At 36.0% G+C, this 26,732-nt stretch overlaps 1 protein-coding gene across 1 annotated transcript; it reads left to right on the top strand.

Annotated features, from left to right (window-relative positions):
- Window positions 1-404: 404 nt before the first annotated feature.
- Window positions 405-26,732, top strand: LOC133520572 (RYamide receptor-like). Its single transcript, XM_061855078.1, has 6 exons — window positions 405-2,236; window positions 2,448-2,646; window positions 4,681-4,749; window positions 6,010-6,339; window positions 20,235-20,319; window positions 25,270-26,732. Exons 1-6 carry the CDS (start codon window positions 1,587-1,589, stop codon window positions 25,461-25,463), a joined length of 1,527 nt encoding a protein of 508 aa, XP_061711062.1. The 5' UTR covers window positions 405-1,586; the 3' UTR covers window positions 25,464-26,732.

The raw sequence follows: 26,732 nt of genomic DNA, 5'->3' as shown, positions 1-26,732 counted from the left end.
GAAGCTCAACCTTCAAACTGTTTGAGTTAAGACCTGGCGTTCGTTCCAAATATGCCGGCTGCATTACCACGCTGAATGGCTAAGGATATTTGTTGGACTAGTTAAGATCCAGCCCGGGGGTCTTTAATATAGGTTGATTGGTTAATCCATTACCTGAAGTGAACAATAATCCTGAATTAAATACTTACTCTGTCTGAATTATTTTTCAAAATGTTTTTTTTTTTGTATATTATTAAAGAATAATTGTATAAATTTGTACCAACATACATATATTGTTTGTATGATTTTTTAGTTGTAATTTAATTTGAAGTTTATATGCTTATATTTGTCATATCATTAAAGAATCAACACAAACACGTGTCGTTATCTTTATTATATTATTATTAGATATTAATTTATGTTTGTTTATACTTACTTCTAACTTGACAATTATTTAATTACAAGTCATACAATACAACTACAATGTTCTCACTCACAAAGACCTGAATGAATAAATTAAAGACAAAAAGGCTACCAGATATGTTTACTTTGCATACTCAAACAAGTCCCCAAATGTAATTAAGAATCTTTGCTTCGTTAATTAACATGAACTCAAAGCAAAGATAGGGCTGTGCAACTGATTTTTTATTATTCATATCGTTGCCCAAATTTTCATTTGTAAAATAAATTTCATATTACCCTAGGTGCACGTTAATTACAAGCTTAAAATAAGAGACTTAAGAAAGAGGCACAGACAAAAGAGATTAGGCATTATAAAGCGATTACAAAGAGCACGAGGTTTTGCCTTATGTATATATTTTTAATTTACACGAGTAATGGTCGTGATTGTGAGTGCAACTGAAATAAGCGGTAGCGCTCAGCGCTCCCATACCTACTAACTTTGTACGGGAGTATTTATGTGTGGTGTGGTGACTTCCATTGTCTTTGGTCTATGGAAAGAAAGAGGACATGAGGTTTCTAAGGATAGATCTGGGAAGGTCATGATAAAAATAAATATAAGTAATACGAGTAAGTATATAAGAAATTAGGTTTTTTTAATGTAGCTTATACCTCTTGTTTGTTTCTTGATTTGGTTTTCACACGAAAATATAGAAAATACCACGACAATAGCGTTTTTGCCACATTACGCACAACAGCCCTAATCGACACTGGAAAACAAGTCTGAATTTGAAATTTATTACGCTTTGAACAATACAGAAAGAAAACGGAACAATTTTATGAATTATCCAATTGATGATGCGGCTGTTACGGGCAGAGGGAAGAATATTTAGGGTCTGTTTCACAAAGTCCAAGTAAAGTCCTGAATACGCTTCTTGCCACTTATCTGACGAATAAAGTCATCGTAAGCGTTTCACAATCTTCAAATAAACTTAACTGGTAGATAGAGTGCTCAGTTTTGTAGGAAGTTTTATCTGACAGTTAATTTATGTGTTAATTCGCTATTTAATACTTTACTCAGACTTTGAGAAACAAAATCTTAGTCTCGTTAAAATAGTGAGTTGATTTAGTTTTATTTTATTTCAGATGATTTTCGTGAACATCAGCGCTGATTTCAAAAACATGTGATCGTCTGATGTCGTCAAAGAATGCTATATACTAGCGAGCTGACGATTCAAAATGAAACAGAATTTCGAGGCGCGTGTGAGCACTCGGAGTGCGTCGGAAGCTTCTCGCACACTCCCAACACCTCCATGCCCTTTAACTACACTGACGCCCATCATGGAATGGTGTGCATGTTTGAGACAACGACAGAGAACTTCATGGCATCGTCTCTTTTCCAAATGTGTGTGCTTTTTATGTACAGTGCCGTGTTTGTGGTGGCCCTCGTGGGCAACGGGCTAGTGTGTTTCGTAGTGCAAACGTCGCCGCGCATGAAGACAGTAACGAACTACTTTATAGTGAATTTAGCGGTGGGGGATATTTTAATGACGCTGTTCTGCGTGCCGTTCTCGTTTGTGTCGATGCTAGTGTTACGCTACTGGCCCTTCGGCGCCGTTATGTGCAAGGTGGTGAACTACTCGCAGGCCGTGTCCGTGCTCGTGTCCGCGTACACGCTGCTCGCTATCTCCATCGACCGCTACATGGCTATCATGCGGCCTCTGAAGCCCAGGCTTGGAAAGGCCACTGCCAAACTTGTAGTAGCTGGCGTGTGGTGCGGTGCATTAGCTACCGCTGCCCCTATACCGATCGTGTCTAATTTGCAACGGCCTTCACTTTGGCATGAAGCGTGCGAAATGTAAGTTAAATGGTGTATAATTAAACTTGTAAAGAATGATCTACACTTGAATTTTACTACTTTTACCAATAGTTTCAAATAGACCAGCCAAAAACATAATTACTGGCATCCCTGATTATACCCTGCAAAGCAATCTTAGGCAGCTGTACCTAGATGTAGGCAATATGTTCCGATTTTAGTCAAGGTGAATCTTAATTTCATATTCACATAGTGACATCTGTGGCGAGCTTTGGGCAAGCGCGGAGCAGAGTTCGCAGTACACGTGCGCTCTGCTGGCGCTGCAGTTCGCGCTGCCGCTGGCCGCGCTGGTGTGCACGTACGCGCGCATCGCGCACGCCGTGTGGGGCGGCCGCCCGCCCGGCGAGGCGCAGAGCGCTCGCGATACACGCATGCAGCGCTCCAAGCGCAAGGTGAGCATAACTTCTTAATACCCGACGTTTTCAATACAATTTTCATGAGCATTTCTGATATGACACGACGTTCATATTTTGGATACTTTTGCAAAAAGCTGATAGCGATGTTTACGGGAATGTATCAAGATAGAAATGAGAATGACCAATACCAATATTCAAAAGTAGTCAATTAATTATCCATACCATTATTAAATTCGCGTCACGCTTAACTTATAACGTTACGAAACTTAAAAATAAAGTAAGTGAACAGAGGGTAACACTACTATACCGCCTGGGTGCCTAGCCAATATGCCAATTGTATACGCTCCGTAGCGAACGAAACGCAACTGTCTCTGTTGCACTAATATGGAAGAGTGATAGAGAGACTACGAGGGTCATGCCAAAAGAAGTTAGATACTCTATGGTCATTTGATCGATACTGGCCAGTTATACACCATTGTAAAGGTAGGTTATTTGCTAATAAATTCAAATATGGAACACTCGGAAAATGTTAGGATTCCTTTTTTAATTATTTTTTTTCTGGGTAATTTTGGAGGGAAATTTTCGCAACAATGGAGCTCACTCGACGTGATTTTCGTGTTATGATTTATTATGATTTTAAAAAAGGTTTAAAACCTCAAGAGTGTTTTGAACTTTTAGTTTCAACTTTTGGCGAGTCTGCTTGTTCACGTGCAACTGTTTTTAATTGGTTTGCTGAATTTAAAAGGGGACGAGAGACCTTTGAAGATGAGGCGAAGACCGGACGGCCGCCAACCGCAGTCACTCAAGAAAACGTACAGGCTGTGGAAAAAAATGTTCGTGCGAACCGACGAATTACATATGCAGAGCTCGAGCGTGAGCTGGGTATTGGATCAGCAGCATTGCAAACTATAATTCATTATCATCTGGCCCTTCATAAGCGTTGTTCAAGATGGGTGCCGCACAAACTCACCGATTTGCAAAAAGACCGCCGCGTAGATTGGTGCAAATTTATGATAGATAAATTCGACGCTGGCGAGAAAAAAAATGTATATGATATACTTACAGGTGACGAAACATGGCTATATAACTACGACCCCGAAACAAAGCGGCAGTCCACAGTATGGTGTTTTGAAGATGAGCCGACGCCAACAAAATGTCGCCGAACCCGAAGTACACAAAAACAAATGATTGCCTCATTTTTCTGCAAGACGGGACATATTGCTACGATAGTGCTAGAAGATCAAAGGACAGTCAACTCTGAATGGTATGTGACAGTTTGTGCCCCCAGAGTACTGTCAGCTTGGTGTGACAAGCGGCCGAAATCGGGAACTCAGCACCTGCTCTGGCACCATGACAACGCTGCCCCTCACACTTCTGCTAGAACACTTGACTATTTCAGCTCAAAAAACGTGACTATCTTGCCCCACCCGCCATATTCCCCCGACCTAGCCCCTTGCGATTTTTACTTATTTCCCAAAATTAAAGAAAAATTAAAAGGAAGGCGATTTGAGAACAAAGAAGATGCCCTGGCTGCGTATAATTATGAAATTTCTGAGGTATCTAAAGAAGAGTGGTCATCGGTATTTTCTAAGTGGTTTAGACGGATGGAAAAGTGTATACGTGTTCACGGTGACTACTTCGAAAAAATAGATAGCTGTAATAAAGAATAAAGTCGGTAACTTTTGAGTATCTAATTTCTTTTGGCATGACCCTCGTACGCTACGCTACGGAGCGTAAACATTGGCACGTTGGCTAGGCACCCTGACCTACCAGTGGTAAGCGATTGACATAACGAAACAATATTCGTGTTTGCCATTTAGCGATGGAATCCTAAAAATGTGCCAAATAACTCGGTTTACTCGGTAAACCGGCATTCTCTCGCCGCCTGCTAGCAATATTGCGATAGGTATTTGCTTCAGGGATATTTGTGTTTATCCAAGTAAGCTCGAGTTTGAGATTTTCATTGTATTTAGATGTCTATCATTTGAAGAACAATAGCCATCCAAAGTAGGTTGTCAGTCTGGTAACAAAGGTTTAAAACGTTTGTATTAATTATCTTATCCTTTCCAGATGATCAAAATGATGGTAACAGTTGTCGCTGTGTTTACGATTTCCTGGTTGCCACTCAACGTTTTTATTGTAAGTACATATTTATACTCATTAATAATTCATATTATTCCAAAAAGTTATGATTTGAAACGCGGTTCGAGTCGTATTTAGGTTATATAATAAAAATATATGTCATCTCTTCGCAGAAATCGAAGGGTTTTACGTGTGCGTTGCGTACGAAGTTATCATGATGAATAACTACCGGAAACAACCTAAGGACGGTACAGTTGACATTTGTCGAGCATGCTGCCATCACTCAGTCATATTATCTCCGGTTGTAATCATCGTGGTAACCGCGAGAACTTACACAGACATAATCTCGTAGCCAGGAGTATTCACCAGCAACTTGTCCTCCTATACGGCCTTGTGGATCGCGAAGTGGCATACTATGATACTACGAGTACACACCTTCACCAGATCTCGACAATAGTCGTGCCATGCTCTATTGGGATCGACCTATCATTACTGACAGGACTATTGTAGCCAATAAGCCTGGTATAGTGCTGATAGATCGATCGCCGAGTCGTGCTCGTCGACATCACATGATGAGAATCTCGGGAAAGCTGAGAAGGACAAGTCCATTAAATACCTACTTGTAGACTTGGCTCACGAGATAGGTAACCGCCTTGTGGGATGTTGATTGGATGATAATTGTCCCGATAGCCGTTTAAGCAAACGGTCTCATATCGAAGAGTTTCCAACAACACCTAAAGAGACTCTCGCTAGGTAGCTAGATTTAAACACGGCGCGTATAGTACGTTGGTTCGTCTCTCTCTGTGGCTTTGACCACCGGTAGCTAGGGCCCTGCTCCGCTGCTGCCGGCAACCTACGTTCGGTTTTTTTGTATAAAAACAAACAAGTTAAGTTTTACGAGAAATAAACATAATAATATCTTTAACAAATTGTTAAAGTAAAGTTCTCCTCTATCGAGAGTTCTCCACTATGCCGTTTACATTGAAGTTCTATTTAAAGCGTAGGTATCCAATTTCACGCCAATGGTTTTTCAGCGGGGTTTTATTACTTTATGATATCGATCTTGTCGTTTTTTCCCAACGGAATTAAACTTTTTCGTTTTATTTTAAAAGTTGCTTTTTTGCTTCGTTTGTAAAGTATTTAGGCTTAATGATCTAATTTGCACCATTTTTTACAAGAATTATAAATCAAATTATTTACTAAAAGTAAAATAGAGAGAAATTTTCATATTAAGTAAGTCCCCAAAAGTTTAAAATCAGAAACTCTCTAATTATAAAAGAGTTTTTGAACGAAATTATTGACTCTTTTTTTTTCCAGGTGTTATGGACTACCCACGAAAGCGATGCCGAGTGGGGTGCGTGGCCGGGCATGCCGTACGTGTGGTTCGCCAGCCACTGGCTGGCCATGAGCCACTCGTGCTACAACCCCATCATCTACTGCTACATGAATGCGCGCTACCGCCGCGGGTTCAAACAGGTCTATATCTTGTATTGTGGTACAGGTGTTGTGAGCGACGCGGAGTGGGGCGCGTGGCCGGGCATGCTTTGCATTTGGTTCGCGAGCCACTGGTTGGCCATGAGCCACTCCTGCTACAACTCCATCATCTACTGCTACATGAATGCGCGCTACCGCCGCGGGTTCAAACAGGTCTCCATCGTGTATGGTAGCATATATGATATAATTGTAGACGACACACGTAGTTAACATGTCATCTGGTTCGCAAGCCACTGCTACATGAAAGCGACTGTCATTTTTGGAGTCTACATAATCGTATATTATCCACGGTACTGAAATGAAAGGCTTTATGTGTCATCTTTTATATACCTACAACTATCAGACAAAAAAATATTGTCAGTTTAATCCTATAAACAACAAAAGTAGACAAGGTATTTTGGACTATAGTACGAAGTAATATTTAGGATTTGTGTTTTTTCTTGAGTTTTAAATGTTTCGAAACGATGCTCAATTAATCCGAGGTGGACTATTTTAACAAGAATTTAATTTAAATCTAATTAGCAGTGCGTCAGGATCGCAACCATTTGGTAATCGTTTTTATTAAGTTCGAGCTCTTCAATCCCATGTAAATTGGTGAATTGTGTATTGACGGATAACCCAGCGGTGATTCCAAGATTGGCTAAATACACTTATGCTTGATATTATGTTAAAATTGACGTGTACTGTAAAAGTCACCTGCAAACATTGAGTTTCTGACTAGATACCAATAAAATAAAAATAAATAAATGTTAGAAAAGATGTGTCCCGCCGAGTTTCTTGCCGGTCCATATTAGGATACCCAAAAAAGACCGACACAATTATCTTCACACACAAACGAAAACTGGGTGCATACGAAATGCCAACCCTTTTTGGCACAAGACTGACACTTTCAAAGTATGTAAAATCCCTAGGCATAATCCTGGATGATAAACTGAACTGGAACAAATAGCTAGAAAATAAACAAAGCAAAGCAACAGTTGCCTTTTGGCAATGCTGGAGTATGGTGGGCAAGAGATGGGGACTTGCTCCTCACATCATACTGTGGTTGTACAAAATAGTAATAATGCCAATGATTAGCTACGGCGCGGTTGTATGGTGGTCCCGCACCCTGCTAACCACGGTAATACACAAACTAAGCAAAACACAAAGACTTTAGACTTAGTATGTGTGGCTGCGACGGGCTGTATGAAAACTACTCCGACTGCGGCGCTAGAAATAATGCTAGGACTCCTGCTATTACACATACAGAAAGAAGCGGCTGCCACGGCTCTTCGATTGAAAAATCTAAGCCAATGGACATCTTTTAGCTCAGCACACAAGAAGATCTATGAAAATATGATCTCAAAACTGCAAATGCTGGAAGCGCCTGTCGACAAAACACCAAAAAGATTACGCCATATCAATAACAGGAGACCCGAAAGAAGGGCTAAATCAAACAAAAAACAGATGGCTCAAAAACAAATTAAGGGACAGGATGCGGTGTCTTATCGGAGGACCTGAACATAAGCATCTCAAAACCTTTGCGTGAACATAACACGGTATTTCAAGCTGAATGTGTAGGAATAGGAGAAGCTTGCAATGCTATAACCAGACGACAAGAATAACACGAAAACATACTAATACTGTCAGACAGTAAATCAGTACTACAAGCGCTACGCGGCGACAAACTTACTTCAGAGCTTATACTCGAATGTCATCGAAGCCTCACTGAAGTGAGCGAAGAAGGCAACAAAGTAACCGTTCAATGGATAAAGAGGCATAGTGGATCAAGAGCACATGATGCAGCGGATGAACTGGCCAGGAAAGGTTCAAAAACACCGGCATATGGACCCGAGACCATCATACCTCTACCAATATCTTACATATACAACCAGCTTGACCTACATCACAGACAACTGCACAATAAGTACTGGAAGGAAATGGACACATGCAGGCAGACCAAAGATGTTTTACCGGAATTAAACTACAAGCTCAGCAAAAATACTACTGAAAACACCTTGACACCAACTACGTAAAATAGTAGGATTAATTACAGGACACAACACACTAAACAAACACCTACACAATATGGGTAAAACAGACAGCCCCATGTGCAGAGCGTGCATAGAAGAAGAGGAAACACCAAAACACATTCTCCTAGACTGCAAACAGGTAGAAGTCTACAAAAGCAAATACCTAGGTACTCCGTGCACACTAAAGAAGGCAGTTAGCAAACTGAAAGCTTTGCTAGGCTTCGTGGAGGAGCTGCGGTGGTTAGAGTAGCGCTACCTCGATTTCATGCAAAATATGCACAATGGTTGTCGATTTGCGGAAAATGCCCAGAAGCACGTATTAACTAAATAACTATCGGGATACCCTCCTTCTCCTCCTAAATAAATAAAAATAAATAAATAAATATTATATGACATTATTACACAAGTCCCACAGTAAGCTCATTAAGGCTTGTATTGTGGGTACTTAGAGAACGACATATATAATATATACATATTTATAAATACATAAATTCATAGAAAACACCCATGACTCAGGAACAAATACCTGTATTCATCACAGAAATAAATGCCCTAACCAGGATTTGAACCCGGGACCATCGGCTTCATAGGCAGGGTCACTACTGACTAGGCCAGACCGGTCGTCAATTGAGGGGGAATTAAAATCTTCTGGGGTCAGAGGTGTAGGATTCGAGCCGGTGTAGCTTTATTTGAAGTTCATAAGCGCATTGTAATAGATAAAGATACTTTATTATTCAAGTAGGTATCTACTTACATTTTAGATTCTATAGATCTAGTTTCAATTTAAATTAGTTTTTTGAAGTGATATTCAGAATAAGGAAAGTAATATACTCGTAGTTATGAAAAATATATATGGATACAGGGTTACAGGCACGTTTGTGTAAAAATTTGATTGAGAAGCTCTAAAACTACGTAATAAGAGTCGCTTTTAATCGTAAAAGCATAAGACTTATCCGATTATGTGGTAATCTCATGAAAAATATAGTCCCGCAACCGTCAGTTTACTCTTTCTAATTCTGTTTCGAGTGTATTAATCGTAGTTTACGATCATTCACTTCTTAATTTTAACTACCGTACCGTAATTTTATACCAATTTTAAACTTGACATCCAAATAAACTCATTTGATTTTAGGTATTTCTTGAAGTTAACAAAAATATTTTCTGAAAAGGTTTTAAATTGTCAAGGTTTTTTTTAGAGGGACACAAAAATGCTTTTATCCAAAGCACACAAATGGAGACAAAAGGCCAGGGGAGTTGTTGGACACTCGCCCTAATGAACGAAGCGGGTAGCTTTTGATTAGAAGATATAAATAATCAACGCAAATGACTTAGATAAAAAAAAGCAATAAGGGAACGCTAGGGTTGGCCCGTGATGTCCTTTAATTTTTATATTACGATAAATATCAACAATTTAATTTTATACGTAATATAAACTGAAGTATACCTATTATAGATCCCCTCAGTGACCGCTATAATAATCCTTTAGGGTTTTTATATATTTAGCAAATTCCGTAATTTCAGACCCACCTGTGGACAGTCGATTCGTCTTGAACAAGGCCGGACTTGCAAAAGCACTTAGGGTCTTGTATGGGTACCGATGTTTAGTAAAGAAGTACAGAAAAACTGAATAAACCCTATTTATTGCTTGCCTTGACGCTGTACCAGGAACTGATTATTTTTAAACTGATTGAAGATAAATTTGTAATCGTCATCGTGATTGTGATCATGTGCTTCATACATGCAGGGTCGTTGGTTGGGAAAAGAGTATTTGCAAAACACATTTATATTAGAAACCAACTAAGCTATGTAAGTAAAAATGCCAGAACAATTTCATTTGATACTAATAAAATATGAAAATGTATTAAACGAAATACGGCCCTTTATTGGTTCTTAATATTGAGAGTATTCTATGGGTAGTGAATTGATTTTTTATCATAATATTTTTCCGGATAAAAACCGGAAATTTTTTCAATGAAAAACAGGCTTTATGTTGCTAAATTATTACTGTTACGAGTATATAAAAAGTTTGACCTCTTCAACATAAGATAAACCGTAGACTTGGTAAAGTTATACTTGTTTTTTAATATCAAGATGGTCAAATTTTTACTCTTTACCGCAATTAGGACAACTAACAAACAAACACAGCCTTTGCCGCAATTTAAACCAAAATGATGTAAATTGTTTCATATATTTATAATCGTGTTTTAATATAATATTATATATAATGCCAAACATGGTACCTACATTCAAATCAATGAGTGTCAACCTCTTCTAATATAATACTTACTTGCGTACTTTCTTATTAGATACCCTACCACAGCTAAATTAAATATTTACGCAAAACATATAACAATGATTTTTTTTTATTGTTTGTTGTATATTGATATATTGTTTTTTGGAAATAATTATGTTAAACGTGTTTCCTATTAAACTAGGTACATAACTACAAGTGGTTAAATAAACAGGTATAGCCTCGTTTGAATTTTTCCCAAATTTAAAACTCCGCGAGTATATACCCGAGCGCCAAGAGGGTTAAAGCGTCGTAAATACGTGGAGCCAACCGCTAGCAACTACTATGGTAAAAGGACACGTAGTTATATCACACCGCGAATATTTAATGAGTTATCAGTAGAAGACGAATGTGCTAGTAAAAACATCTTTAAATCAAAAATTAAGAAGTTGCTAATTGGTACATCGCATGACTGAATAAATAAATAGGATAGGTAAATACACTACAATTACTTATACTGTGTTAATATGATATAAATATGTATTAACCGTAGTATTATAAGTTAATCATATAATTTAGATTAAGGTACTAACGTTGCAAATGAGTGCCTCATTTCGCCGTTAAACGTAAGTTTGGCGAACATAACACAAGTTTAAAATGTACCATACTATTTGTGATAGTAAAAAAAAAAATGTGGGAGTGGTGGAATATCATTTTCAGACGTATATTTATTGTTTATGAATATATTATTCATCTAGCAACATTATACGTCAAATTTACGTTCTGTCATTCACCGGATATTCCACCCTTCAAAACTGCATTCAGTCATTTTCCATATTGACAATACCACTTGAAAAAAATCTATCATGGCGGATGCATCGTGCCTGTATTTAATTTTATTTTAAAGTCAAAATAATCCCTTTTGACTTCGGGCCTTGTGTATTTTATTTTGTTGTGAGTGGACACTGACTAACTTGAATTAGTGAGCAAGAAGACAAATGAGATCATAGAAGATATAACGGGCCCGTTCTACGAGGAAAACGCAAGTAATTATCTCACTGACCAAAGGTACCCTTCAAATTCTTTCTTATTTCCGTTCTTTTTAGGGTTCCGTAGTCAACTAGGAACCCTTATAGTTTCGCCATGTCCGTCTGTCTGTCTGTCTGTCCGTCTGTCCGAGGCTTTGCTCCGTGGTCGTTAGTGCTAGAAAGCTGAAATTCGGCATGGATATATAAATCAATAAAGCCGACAAAGTCGTACAATAAAATATAAAAATTTAATTTTTTTGAGGGTACCTCCCCTACACGTAAAGTGGGGGTGAATTTTTTTTTTGCTTCAACCCTACAGTGTGGGGTATCGTTAGAAAGGTCTTTCAAAACTAATAGGGGTCTTTAACAAACATTTTTTGATAAAGTGAATAGATTCGGAGATAATCGCTCCGAAAGAGAAAACAAATGTGTCCCCCCCCCTCTAAATTTTTAACCATAGGTCCAAAAAATATGAAAAAAAATCGTGGAAGTAGAGCTTATGAAAGACATTAAATGAAAACTATAGCGGACATGATCAGTTTAGCTGTTTTTGAGTTATCGCAAAAAGTTGCTCCCATAGTAAAAAGACTTTAATTAGGTACTGATTATGCAAATTTGCCTATTCGTTTAACTCGCGTGAAAGGTACCGTTTCATCCCTTGGTTAACAATTTACTATACTTTAAGCTCCAGTTTAGCTTATTGTGACGGAAGAGTAACAACAGAACCCTACACTGAGCGTGGCCCGACATGCTCTTGGCCGGTTTTAATATATATAATAGGTGATCACTAACCCCCTTATTTTATTCTGTTCCTAACATTTATTTTTAAATGCATGTGAACACGTGTTCCGTGTAAAGAAATAGGTTTGAAAAAATTAGACGTGCGCTTTTGAAGAAAATGAAATCTTTGTGGAGTCTTAGAGTAAATAAAAAGTTATTTTTAGGTACCGAGGTCATATGGTGTTATGAGTATTAAATCTTTTTTAAAAGTAAATACATACTTATGAAGGTGTTAAAATCATTACTCATTATGAATATTCATTACTCTGATGTAATTTTTATAATAAATAATATAATTTATTTGCAAAGTAGAGATATAGCTTTCTGGTTTCCTAAAACAAACCATTGTTTTAGAAAACTGAAAGACTGGAACTGGCTCCGCCTTTCGAACTACAAAATGGAGGTTACAAATTTAGCTAGGTTTGGAGAGCCTAGCCTTAATGCTGATCGAATGAACGAGAGACAATCACACAGCTCATAATGTACAATTGAAATATTCTAGGATCGATATGGGATAGTGACCCTGCCTATGAAGCCGATGGTCCCGGGTTCAAATCCTGGTAAGGGCATTTATTCGTGTGATGAGCATGGATATTTGTTCCTGAGTCTTGGGTGTTTTCTATGTATTTAAGTATTTATAAATTTTTATATATTTATATATATCGTTGTCTAAGTACCCTCAACACAAGCCTTATTGAGCTTACTGTGGGACTTAGTCAATCTGTGTAATAATGTCCTATAATATGTATTTATTTATTTATTTATAGAATGGTCTGGTCAATTTGATTCATTGGTTGCGTTTCATTAGTTCGCATAGCACTGGTTATTCTTATCTCGTATCCAAATAGTGGTCGAAACTAAAATAATATAATTAATGCATGAGAAACTACCTTTACTCGTAAAACTAGAAAAAAACTGTTTTGACAAAGCAACTATTTTTGATACTAAGCTTATATCGCTGACTGTACTTTTTTTTCAACAGGCAACTATTTCGGTAGGTTTGCTTTATTTTATCACAGAGTGACCACCCACTGTCTCCATCGTCAGATCAGCTCGATGGTACCATAATATTGCATGCAAATTTTCAGCTTCATCAGAAACCGGGAAGCGGGTCAAATTTAAGTTGCAAGATTTGACCCGTACAATCATATTCGATTCATTCATATTACATTGCAAGTTAAATAAAAGCTTATGTAACTAATAAATCTTCGTGTGCTTTCAGAAATTGATCCTTTTCAATTCAATGACAGTTTATGACTGGACTGACTATGGGTATGACGCTCCTATGGGATATGTATGTACTATTCTCATTGCCAAGTTAATGCAAACTTAGCGTGATCGGTGTCTTTTTTACCATGAAAGTAAGTTTCTTACATACTTAGCACTTTTGAAGAGATTTGAAGGACCATACGTATTTACCTTTAGCAAGAAAAATGCTTTGTAAGGCTGAGAATGGAAATAGTTTGCCGAGATGCGCATGCTTGCATTGCTGTTTCTAAATACCTAACGTATCGAGGAATATTTTAGAAAATCCAAGGCCAGTATGTACTCAAATGTTAGAATAATAGTAAAATAACAAGCCAATTAGATCATATCTATTATCTAAACTTGTACAATGTTCCGTGCTCAATTATGTTAGCACGTATGAAAGGAAAAACACATAAATAAGGTTTAGGTAATTAGGTATGTGGGTATTGTAATGGCTTACGCGGTCGCTGGCCTCGAGCCATTAATAACTTTAGGTGAAACTCGAGAGGGTCGATTCCCCCTTTTATTTAAGCCAGATTTTGTATTAAGGAGTGGTTCAGAAAAAAGTAGCAGCACGTTATGTGGATTTTTCATTTTATTTAGTGATAATTGTTAAATAGCGCATTATTGTAGTAATCCGTACATACTACTCGTATTCTATACCTACCTAATCGTATTTAAAATAAAAGGGCGAATTGAAGTGTTCACCTTTTATATTACATGTCTCCTAAGACTTTTTGAACAGCGTCTTCTGAGAGAATTTATGAGGTGTTTCTCATAAACATAGTTTTTTCTTTAAGTTTAATAAGCTACTTAGTACATTATTAAATTGTCTTATGTTCGATATTCCACTTTTTAGGGTTCCGTAGCCAAATGGCATAAAACGGAACCCTTATAGTTTCGCCATGTCCGTCTGTCTGTCTGTCTGTCTGTCTGTCTGTCTGTCTGTCTGTCTGTCCGAGGCTTTGCTCCATGGTCGTTAGTGCTAGAAAGCTGAAATTTGGCATGGATATATAAATCAATAAAGCCGACAAAGTCGTACAATAAAATCTAAAAATTTAATTTTTTTTTAGGGTACCTCCCCTACACGTAAAGTGGGGGTGAAATTTTTTTTTCGCTTCAACCCTAGAGTGTGGGGTATCGTTGGAAAGGTCTTTCAAAACTAATAGGGGTTTTCAAGAAACATTTTTTGATAAAGTGAATATATTCGGAGATAATCGCTCCGAAAGAAAAAAAATATGTGTCCCCCCCCCTCTAACTTTTGAACCATAGGTCCAAAAAAATATGAAAAAAATCGTGGAAGTAGAGCTTAAGAAAGACATTAAATGAAAACTATAGCGGACATGATCAGTTTAGCTGTTTTTGAGTTATCGCAAAAAGTTTTCCCTTGATAGTAAAAAGACTTACTTTAATTAGGTACTGATTATGCAAATTTGCCTATTTGTTTAACTCGGGTGAAAGGTACCGTTTCATCCCTTGGTTAACAATTTACTATACTTTAAGCTCCAGTTTAGCTTATTGTGACGGAAGAGTAACTACGGAACCCTACACTGAGCGTGGCCCGACATGCTCTTGGCCGGTTTTATTTGATTTGAGTTCACTTTAAGGTAGTTACATGGAATTCCATGTAACTACCTTTCATTCATTTTTTTTTAGATTTAGTTCCATTTTTGTGTATTTGCGATTTTTACAGAAATTTGTCTCCCATAGAAAAACCTGTGTCAGAGGTTAGATTGGAGAGACTTCCTGACTATCGAAAATAAACTCCAGTTTATTGGTATAAATTACTCGTAAGATGATATTCCTAAAAGCATACAACTAGTTGTGAAAATTGAAATTCAAGTGAGGCATGGCAAACGGCAGGTGAAGATTGACAAATTGTGTTGTACAAAAAGTCACGAAGTACATTGCAATAAAAATGAGAAAACTCAAACAATTTTATAATTCCCAATATGATTTCATTGGTATTATATATGTAGTATTTTAGCTGCATATTACTGAAAAAAATAAACTACTTCACAATGGGATTATTTTTAAACATACATAATTTATTATGTTGTAAATTAAGGGTATACATATTTGTATGTTTAATACGTTAAAATCAACTCGATAGAGAACCTAAATATGTGATATTTTAAAAATAGGTTTGTGGACATGATGAACAGAATAATCGATTTAAGTTATATATAAAAAAATAAAATAAAAATATACTAGATAACTTTTTTACTGAACCACTCCTTATTTATCATATCAGAACTATTTTTGCCTCGTACAATACGAATCTAAACACAATAATGCAAAGCTAAACAAATTACAGTTATCATTTACAATAATAACTGAATTTCAATTCAGTCGCATAGTAGACTTCTGGGAGATTTGATTACTATCAAGGAAACTTGATTACCTATTCCCGACTGGTACGACTTGAATTTGCTGCGAAGGGCGGCGCAGGCCCTAGTTTCCAAAAGCCGCCAAAAAAATATTTGTGCTTAGTTGTTGTATGGGGCGGCCTAGGCCAACTGGCCAAAGGCGCCAAATATTTAAATACACCCCTGTCAGAGTCTAACGATTTTTAATATTAGGTACATGGGCCTTTGTAATGCTGTATACATATACTTAAAAAAAAATACGACGACAAAAGAGTCAATTATTTTAATATATGTACAGTGAGCATCAATAGTAGCGATGTAGATGTTTTCCTTCACCTTCACCAAGAATAGGATCAAAGTCAAATGGTGTTCTAAAATTTAATAATGTGTCGACAGATGGCAATAAATTTACTGTGGCTACAAAGTTTACTTTGACAATCCACCTCTATTTCAAATTATCTTTGTTAATAGTAATTGACAGAAGACAAACATTAAGTGGAGATTTCTACGCAGTTTAGTACACTTCTGGTGGAAAAACGTCGCAACTCCTATTCCATTCATCTCACCCATTCAAGTCCATAAGGGCAGCTAATTACACTTGATGGACGGTAACGGCCAGGGCAAACACTTCGAGCTAAATAGTGTTTTCCTAGACACTTGCCTTCCAGACATTTTTATTTGCCAATTGATTAGTATAATCTATTTGTACCAGATTTGTGCCTATTCGTGCTAGTTGTATATAACTAGAAATATAGCTAATGTAATATAAATCTCCAGGGCAACTTGTATACTTAAAATGTTGTAAGTATGTAGTGAATTTATATGTAAAATACTAAAATACGCCAGTAAGTTTAACGGGCTAGCACTAAAGTACTAGTAGGTACGTATATAAAAAAATAAATCTTAATAAATACATCTTATTCAAGTACATTCTAATACCAAAATGGATGCCACTCAGCAAGTCAGCATATGTCGATAAGATACTTAGCCATAGCGCTGGTTTTCAGGGCAACCAGGGAAAAAAACAGAAAGGCCCGAGAATCTTATACTTACGCACTGGATTCGGCAAGTTATAGGCTTTGTTAAATTGAGAAAATAGTTTATTTAGGTATATTTGTAATATCATGTGCATAATTTGTAAGTTATACTAATAAACTATGTATCCAATTCCGAAATAATTTAATTTTATTCAATCAATCAATCAAAGAATTTATTTGCCAGAATACAGTTTAAGATTATTATTTTTTTCCAACTACAACACATTTATTCAGCAAATACAATACAGATTATAACAGTAGAAATTAAATAAATAAATAAGTAAATATCTGGTACGTCTGTCAGTCGGAGTGTGGAAGGGCGGCACCGTCATCGAAACCAAATAATTTCGCTGCTGGCTTCCATTTGTGGCGGGTGCCTCGAATGCACATGCTGGTCGCTCTAATTATTGAAGTTATTATACGAGCTCTCAGCCAGCCCAAAACGCGAAACAAGGATCTGTCCCAGCGAGATGCAAGTGCTTCCCCGAGGTGATTAACAAAGCTAGCTAATTGTGGTACAAAAACTTCATCCACGGAGGTGACGAGGGGTATAAAAGTGGCATGACGCAACTCGCAGGCGTTGGCGTATTTGTTTTGCTTTTCTGATTCGGCAGATTTCAGGACAAACAATGGGGCATGAGATGTAAGAGGCAGCGTCGGTGTCTACAACACGGATGTCAAATAACGCCTCCCTCTGTGCAACCCACACGCCACGGCATGCTAAATCTCCTCGTAGGCCAGTGTCACCTTCAGTGATAATGGGTTCCTTGACTACATTTCCCCATGCTTGTTGGCATAATTCACAAAAGAGATCCTTTATATCATACAGTTTAAGATTAGTTGGTAATACAGTTTTTTGTGCACAGTGTATTCGGCTCACATACAGGCATGCAAATATTGAATTACAATTTTTCAATTAATTTAATCAAAATACATTAAATAAGAATATGTAATGTAAAATAATAAACATTAACATTAAACAATACAAATTACAAAATAGTCTCATTACATTCAATAAATTCCTTAACACTATACCTAATAATATTTGTCCAATAAATTGGCCAGTGCACGCCTGAAGAGAGGTCCCTGTAGTGACCTTATTTCTTCCGGTATGCGGTTATAAATTTCGATGCACATGTTAAAAGCATTTCGTCTGTAAATAATTTTTTTTCCGAGCGGTTTAATAGGGTTGTTTCCAATTTTTTTTAATACTTGTATTACGTTCTATATTAAATAAAAGTTGCCCTAAAATTCAACTTTTATACTAAAAACGGCTTTAAATATGTTAAATTAACAAAATATATTTTGAGAGATGCTTTCGCGCCCAAAACGCTCTTTGAAAATTGTGTGACGTCACAGCTTACGGTTTGACACATAACTATATACACACGTAGAAAATACGAACTGTCAACTGACATTTGTCGTTTGTTGTTTGTTGTTTATCGCCTAACTGTCAACAGTGTCAATTCGAGAGTTGTGACGTCATCAGAATCTTCAATGACGTTTCGAGTTTGGTCACGTGACGTGTGCCATAAGATATTTTAAATTCAATATTTACAAAAATATGGTCATTACAGGCTAAAAGTAGTTTAACATGTTCTTATAATCCAAAAGAATTTATTGGGATACAATTCTGCCCTAAGATTTGTAGATGGAAACAACCCTATTAGTCCATTTAGTACTCTGACTCTTGTCCTTCTTTCCATGTTTTGAGTCCTGGTTTTAAAGTAATGTGGATTTGAGGTGACTAATACACTTACTTCGCGTATACAGAGGCATGGCAAGGATAAAACACGCAGACTTTTAAATAGTGGGACGCAACAGTCGTCAATATATGCATTGCAAATAGCTCTGACACACTTTTTCTGGATTCTGAAGACTCTATTCACATCCACTGCATTGCCCCAAAATATCAGTCCATAAATTAGAACAGACGATACATAGCCTTAATAGGCTGTAAGTGCAGCTTCAGATGATACAGTACTTCGTAATCTTTTTAGTGCAAAAACAAATCTATCAAAGTTTTTACAAACTTACTCAATATGTTCCTTCCAATTCAAATGCTTGTCTATGGTTATTCCTAAAAATGTAAAAGTGTCAACCATCTCGACCTCTTCATTATTATTGATTAAACCTATATAAATGTCGCTTGAGTTATATGAAGAAAATTGCATAAATTTAGTTTTACTAATATTTATTTGTAGTTCATTCACTTGCATCCAGGTAATTATGTCCTTTAATGAATTATTTATGTCACGTTCAAAATCAATTTTGTTATTACATTTGATTAACAAAGTTGTATCGTCAGCAAACATTATACTCTTATTCAAAGTGGCTTTCGGTAGATCATTAATGTAGAGAACGAATAGCAAAGGCCCAAGAATACTACCTTGTGGAATACCTTTATTAACGGTTTTGAAATGAGACATATATGATTGCTTTAGTATTATATGTCTTGTTTCTTTTATTTGGCTAATTTCTGTGCATTGTCTTCTGTTTTCCAAGTAACTTTTGATCCAGTGAAGTGCTATTTAATTGTATTTTTTACTGACTCTGGGTCCATAAAATTGTTAGTAAAAAGAAGATTTTTATTTCAATTTCAATAGACTTTCCTATTCTATCGTTAAGTTTCCAGTAAAATAGATTTAAAATAAAAATATATTTCGACAAAGAGGACTTTGAAAGAAAGTTGACATTCTGGCGGAATAAGACCGGTATAATTTCTAAAACCGTGTATAAATATGAGTGCTGTACGTTATTGATGATCGGAAACTCAACATTGACTCTCGTGTGAACTGTGATTAAACTTATGAAAAGAAAAAAAAAACTAAATATGTAGTTATTTTGCTAATTTCCGGACAATACCACCAGTGACAAATTAGCCCGTAGTCCGTAGCACACGACTTTGCACTTCAAGTAAATAGGGATTGACCAATGCGGGACGAGGCACAACTAAACTCCAATCCAGACATTAATCCGGCATTTAGCGACTCAAGTGACTCGCTCTAATATAATCCGGTAGTTAACACAGCCAAACTCCGGATTACAGAGCAGTGCATTTGATTTTTACAATTTATTTTGTATATAAAGCTTTTATTTCCCATACAAATCCAATAATCCGGCAGTTCTAATAATAATTTTAAATATTTGTTTGTATTTCAGCCAAGCACTTACTGTATAAATAATAAACATTAGTCAAGAGACAATAACCCCACATAAAATAACAAAATAAAAGATAAGGAAAACTATATCGCCGAACTATTACCCGATTCCATTGACAAGGCGGATTTATAGACAGGTTTGGTATTGTCTACTAGTAATAACGCTGTATTTGTTTCTGACAGGTGCTCGGTGGTTTGCTGTGTCTCAAGCATACAGAGGCCCGCTCCTGCCATCGGTCCAGCGTTTGCGAGGGCGTTCCTATGTCAGGTGATTTTCGTTCATTTTCTAAGGCCGGGTTATGTAAGGGATGTGTTTGTTCAGAACCAATAGAGGATAGGTAAATGAAGTGATTCTATTGGTTCTTAACTAACACATACCTCGCTACGCATCCGCGCATATCTGGTGAAAACGCAGCCTTAGACTTGTAAGTTTCTAACGTAAAATTTATGTAACTACTGTGTTTTTACACCTGAATGGCCGTCCAAATTCATCCGTAAATCACGGCGCGAAGCCGTGAACGCGAAGTGAGATTTACTTGCATAAATTATTATACTTAAGCCCATTTACACCATGCTTACTCTAAAATGGCATCTCATTGACAAGACAAAGCCGAAGCAGCATATATATCATTTTATCTACATATATCATAACCTCTAAAATTTAGTGTTTTCTTCAGTGTAACTCCGGGGCTAAGAATATTGCAAACTTGAGTCTTTAATCCACTTTAGCTTGCGGCTGTCATGTATCTATGACCTCGTATGCCAAATTTTACTTACCCCCTCGGTCACAATGTACTGTAACTTTTCTAGAAAAGGAAATGAAAAGTCTTTTATTACGTGTTTCTGAATTTAAATAAACTTAATACATACTCGTACGAACTATAAATATATTTGTCTTTGAATCAAAGAGTTACATGCATAATAATATTGTTTTAAACACTCGGGCGTCTTCGTTAAACGAGCGGAGTAGCTCTATATTCTTCAAACATTATAGAAATAGATCATTCAAATAATGTTTAGATCAGCGTCAATCATTTTGGATAGGTATATCAACAACGATGTCGAAATGATTATGATATGAATAAGTTATTTATTATACTATGCATTTTTATGTGATGTGTGGGCAGGGCTATATTTGTTAGGACAGTTGGGTGTTTGTTGTTAGTTGGATGTCAGTCACGCAAAAACAGCTAAGTAAATGGTTAATGAAATATTTATGATTAAAAATCCAAATAAAAAGTAGACTGTAATATCCTGAACGGTAACGGTTAGTTATTAATTAGCTATATAAAAAGGACGTGGTGGGGGAAATACAAACAACAACGCACGGGATGGAAAAAACGTGATCTTTCATGGGATGGGACATCTTCATACTATAGGGTATTTGACTGTATTTAATAGTTATTTATGCAACAAGAGAGGAAAGCTAATTTTTCTTGCGAGTGTTGATTTTGAGTCAAAAACACGAGATGTAAAATAACTTTGCTCTTGTGTGACACACACAACTATTCACCTTAGTAGTGAGAACATATTAAAGGTAAAAAAAAATCAATATCAAGTAAAGTTTTTATTCCTGTATTCATGGCCCTCACTAAATTAAAAAGCTACTTTGTCTCACTCCCTGAATGAGAAAAGTCGTACTTTCGTGACTCCCTGGAGTGACGAAAGTAGGCTTGTTCGAGCTGCTGAATTGAAAAATAAATTGTTTCACACCTTGCACGAAATAAAGCACCACGACATTAATAGAGCAACGTAGACAGCAGTTATTTTTAGACACTTCTTCTATTTTATAATTCGTATAGAACTATAAAAAGTAGGTAACTTGACCGTGACGTCATTTGCTAGTGTTTCATATAAATTCCATAGTAGCAAATCGTTTTGACAGTTAGAAAAAAGAAACTAATATAATAATATAATAATAGGACATTATAATAAAGGAAGGATAATAGGACAAATAATAATTTGACTAGTAGTGAAATACCCCATTATTTGACAGCTATAAACTGTCAGATAACTAATGTTTCCCATACCCGTCATGGCGGCGTCATAGTCGTGGAGTCCAATAGAAATTGCAAATAAAATCAATTTACCTTCAATACTCAATACTTCGTAATCACGCACTGTTTGACTACAATTATGATCTTATCAACAATAAGTAATTAAATATTTTATTAGTACATTTTTTGTTAAAATATATGTTAGTTAACAATATTTCGGTGAAATCAACCTTCATAAAATTTTAAGGTTTTTAAATTCTTCTAATATCTAGTAACGTAAATTCCGGCCCTGTTGTGGAACTGACGCGACCCATATTATTATATAAAGAATAAATATAAAAGCATTTTAGACATTATTTAAGGACGACGATAGTGAGTACTTACATAGAGAAGGTTAGAAAAATGCTAGCACATCATTATTTAAATAAGAATTTCCTTAAAATAGTTTTTATGCTTCAATTCTTCTTTAGAGTCTGTTCAGAAAGAGAAGAGACGTGGAATGTATTGTGCCCCATACATTCCACGACTCTTCTCTTTCCGAACATCTCTAGTGACTAGAACTTCAAATCTTGTTTTAAAATTAGGTATAAATTGCAGTATTGTGACAGTTTTCATATGAAAATAATTAAAATGTGAATATCCATCTACAAAATGACAATCCTCGCAGCTGATATGGGGGTTGTCAACCATTTTATACTTACTACCTATAGACTCTGGCGTTATTGTCGCCTTTGTTGCTCCATTTTCGACAAATCCTTAAGCATTGAGCTTTCGTGAGACATTTTGATGCGTAAACGTGACGTCAGGAAATTTGAAGCCTTATTAGTGGCGGATCCCATCTTATCCTCATTTGTTGAGCTAACTTTCGGTAAACATTGTTAAATTGCATTGTCAACAAACAAGGGATTTGAAACAAAGAAACAACATGCTTATTAGGTACATATATTATTGTGATTATCATTTTTTGGCATTAAGATAGGTAGTTACTAGGTAGTATGTTTAGATAAAGTTATATTTCACGCACGGCACACGTTGATTTTTTTTTGTACTGCTGTATATTGTATTTATTGTACATTATATTCTAAGAAAATGAGCAAACTATTTATTATAAAGTGGTAGAAATTTAGAACATCTATCGAATTGATATACAAATATTATTGAGAATGTATAATTAGGTATACGAACCTATTTATAATTTACTTAGATATGTTTTGTACCCAAGTTTTTATCAATAAACGAAAAATAATATTTTTCGAACGTTAAGAAGTAACCGATTGCACGACAGCATACATCGGGTTATGTTTTTGACGCATGGCTAACAAAAAGTTGTGTTATTTTAATATTATCTAATCTTCACAAATAATGTATTTATGAAACAATATCAGGGGTTAATTCGATTCGAATTGTTGTCAGGTCAGTAAAATTGGTTCCAAATACCTACCTAGACCGAACTACGTTTCAACAATTTTAGAGACCTCAGAGCTTAATAACGGTATAATACCTAGAAACAGTACAAACAGTTTTGCATTTAATAAAAGCCCCGACATTAAATTAATTATTAATTAAATAAATCGAGCGGAAACCAGAAAGTGATGGTCACAAGATTTGCGGATGAATCAGCCTGGCCGGAATGCCATAATACTTAAAATCGCTCCTGGCTGAAAAACAATAATTCTTACGCATGTTTATTTGTATTATTGTGAGATATAATTTTATGGAATATTATGCCATAAATGCATAAATAAACGTGCATAAGAATATCTGATTTGCAGCCAGGGGTGATTTTACTATGTCATTCCTGCCAGGCCCTTTATGCAAACCCAATAACTTGTCCTAGTTTAGTGCGAGTGACAGCTACTTTTTCTACTCGTTCGTAACTTGGTGTACTTAGGCAGTTAGTACGCGTCAACATTCAGCTTATTTATTCAATCTTTATTGCACAAAATAATTATACAACAATGTACAAATGGTGGATTGGCAAGTTTATCGTTCATTATATTACCTGAGATTAATCCCTCCATAATTTTTTATATTAAGTAACTCTGTCTGTTCCCTCTTCATGCTTAAACCGCTGAATCTATCAAATTTGGAATGGAATTGTTTGGTATTTGGTAGATTATTTGGTATTCGATTTAGAAAAATAAGTAGGCTTAGAGTGCTTGCTCCATACAACGATAAAAACCCATTTATAATAAGATTTAACCGAGCTTTCCAAAAACGCAATGTAATAAAGTCTAAGCTAAGCATCTTAATAATAACAAATACGTTTGACAACTTATTATGATTATGTCAAAAAACTCACGTAAGGAGTAGATGTAGATATAGAGTGATCATTCTAAACTTACTTATTTCTCTATGGTATAGAGATAGTTTAAGGCTCGGGGAAGGACAAAGGGTAGTTTGTGTCATTCCACGCAGATGACTTCACGGGCAGAAGCTGGTTTAGATATATTTTAAGGATAATTCTACTTACTAGTTAAAACAGTCACTAATTACATATATTTTATCAATTAAAAACTATGATAAAATATTATAATTACACTAACAAGTGGTAAATTAATAAATCAGTTTTCATTTTCCAAACTTTAATTATTTCTCGTGTTCTGTGCTGGATATTTTAATTTTAATTTAATCACCTCTTGACCTTATAGATCGTGTCATTCACGAAGACGTGTGCCTTGACTCGTATTTTCATGTCAATTAAAGTTATATTTGACAAATCTTCACGTCATTGTGGATGACATGAACTATATGACCCTACACGTATTTATAATTAATCGCTCACACCAAACTTTTAAAATTTTTCGATCTAGTACATTTTTATTGTAGGTATTTAATGATAGTAATGTTTTTTATTGCCTATCCTTGACTATTTTTTTATTATTGAACGAATGCCGCACATACAGCGTCGCCATGTGATGGTAGGCTGATAAAAACTTGCAGTTAGGTAACGTACAGTTTGGTATTTGATTTTATATGGAAGTTTTATATGGAACGGCTAAGATTGCTTTCAAGATTTCAAGTTGGTTCACTGGTTGGTTGGTTGGTTTTACTTATAGCAAAAGTCATACATACTTATCGCGGGGTATAGCTAAGGATTAAGAAGATATTTTATTACATTTTTATTCCAATTTGCTACCGTAAATCAGTAATTAAAGTTAGTCAGGTTTTTTGAGTCGAGTTATGTATTAACTTAACTAAAATTAAACATTTGTCTTCAGAAATGGTGGGCCTGAACTGCTCTTCGGCCCGGCGTGGCGTGGCCGGTTGCCGGTGCCGTCCCCGAAACGGCGTACTTGGCATCAGCTCAAAGTGCAAGTGTAATTCCCTGGAGCTAAAAGTGTGTCCAACTGCACCGAGACCCCCAGCGCCGCCGGCGCGTGCCCTCTCGGTCCGTTCCAATTATTTCACCTAGACTGACTTTATTGACTTTATATTTGTTTCATATTGACCTAGAAATTACATCTGTAAATTTCCGATCTCGCAAGTTGTTTGTGCAACAGTGTGAAAATAAACACTTGTGATAGAAAAATACGTATGTAATTCTACAATGTTCACATTTTACCGTTTTTTGCAGAAGTAATAATGAAGTGAACGCATTATGAAAGTGTATTAGTATTTATGTGTATCGTTTAAGCTAAATGTGCACGAAGCGTCTTGGTTGATTAAAGTGACTGAGTCATGTTGAATTAATTATACTTCTTGATAAGATTTATACAATTTAAATGGAATTTAATGTATTGTTGTGATATCAACACACATGTCGGATAAAAAAGGGGTACAATACGCGGTGTGACCGCAATCAAACAATTTTGATGGTTGTATATGTAGCTAATCTATAAAATTAAGTATTACCAAGTACTGTTTGTTATTGTAAGTACTTATCTGAAATTACAAATTTCATAACAGAGATAAATATAACTGATTAAAAAGGAGATAGAGGGAGAGATTGTGACCTTTTTCCAGTTCCAGCCTAATTGCCCAGCCATCTTACGCTGAAAAAGGGGGTCAACCTCGGAATGAGAAATAATAAGCTAAAAACTCTTAATACCTTCATTATAGCATTCAAAAATCGTTTGCGCGTCAGAAGTTATTCAAGGTTAGACGTGACAAAAATTGGCTCCTTTTCTATAAAAAATATGCCCTCTTATTCATAAAACTTTACGGACCTGATTTAGTTCAATTACGTTTTATCCCTTTCTTACAAATCCATAAGTCAAAATGACAGATAAAGACAAACGATTTATAGCTAACTCAGGCCAGCAACGCGTTTATGAATAACGCCATTAGAGCATAACATTTGCGATACATTTTTTCATACCTACGATCAACCGGTTTTAAGATACAGGGCGCAGTAGGTACGCGCAGGCTCACCATTGCGCATTCTGCCATACGTACTATAAGGCAAGGTAAATCGTGAATATCGGTGAATAATACCTTCTATAAAGTTGGTACACTACACTACACGCTACATAGGAAACAAAAGTTGTCTTTATGGGAAATAGTTATAAATATTTGTCCATGTATGTATATACACAGGTTCATATTGAGTACCCCCTCATTCCAGATCGCTTTTTGAAACATCTATCTGATCTTAATCTTTTAGAGGTCTACTCGCACATTTTTTTTTCTGACTGTACTGTACTTTCACAGTTTTTTTTACTATTTATCTAGACGAACTCAT

The sequence above is a fragment of the Cydia pomonella genome, chromosome 8 (genome assembly GCF_033807575.1).
Source record: "Cydia pomonella isolate Wapato2018A chromosome 8, ilCydPomo1, whole genome shotgun sequence".
Classification (NCBI taxonomy): domain Eukaryota; kingdom Metazoa; phylum Arthropoda; class Insecta; order Lepidoptera; family Tortricidae; genus Cydia; species Cydia pomonella.
This window is presented reverse-complemented; position numbering and strand designations above follow the sequence as displayed.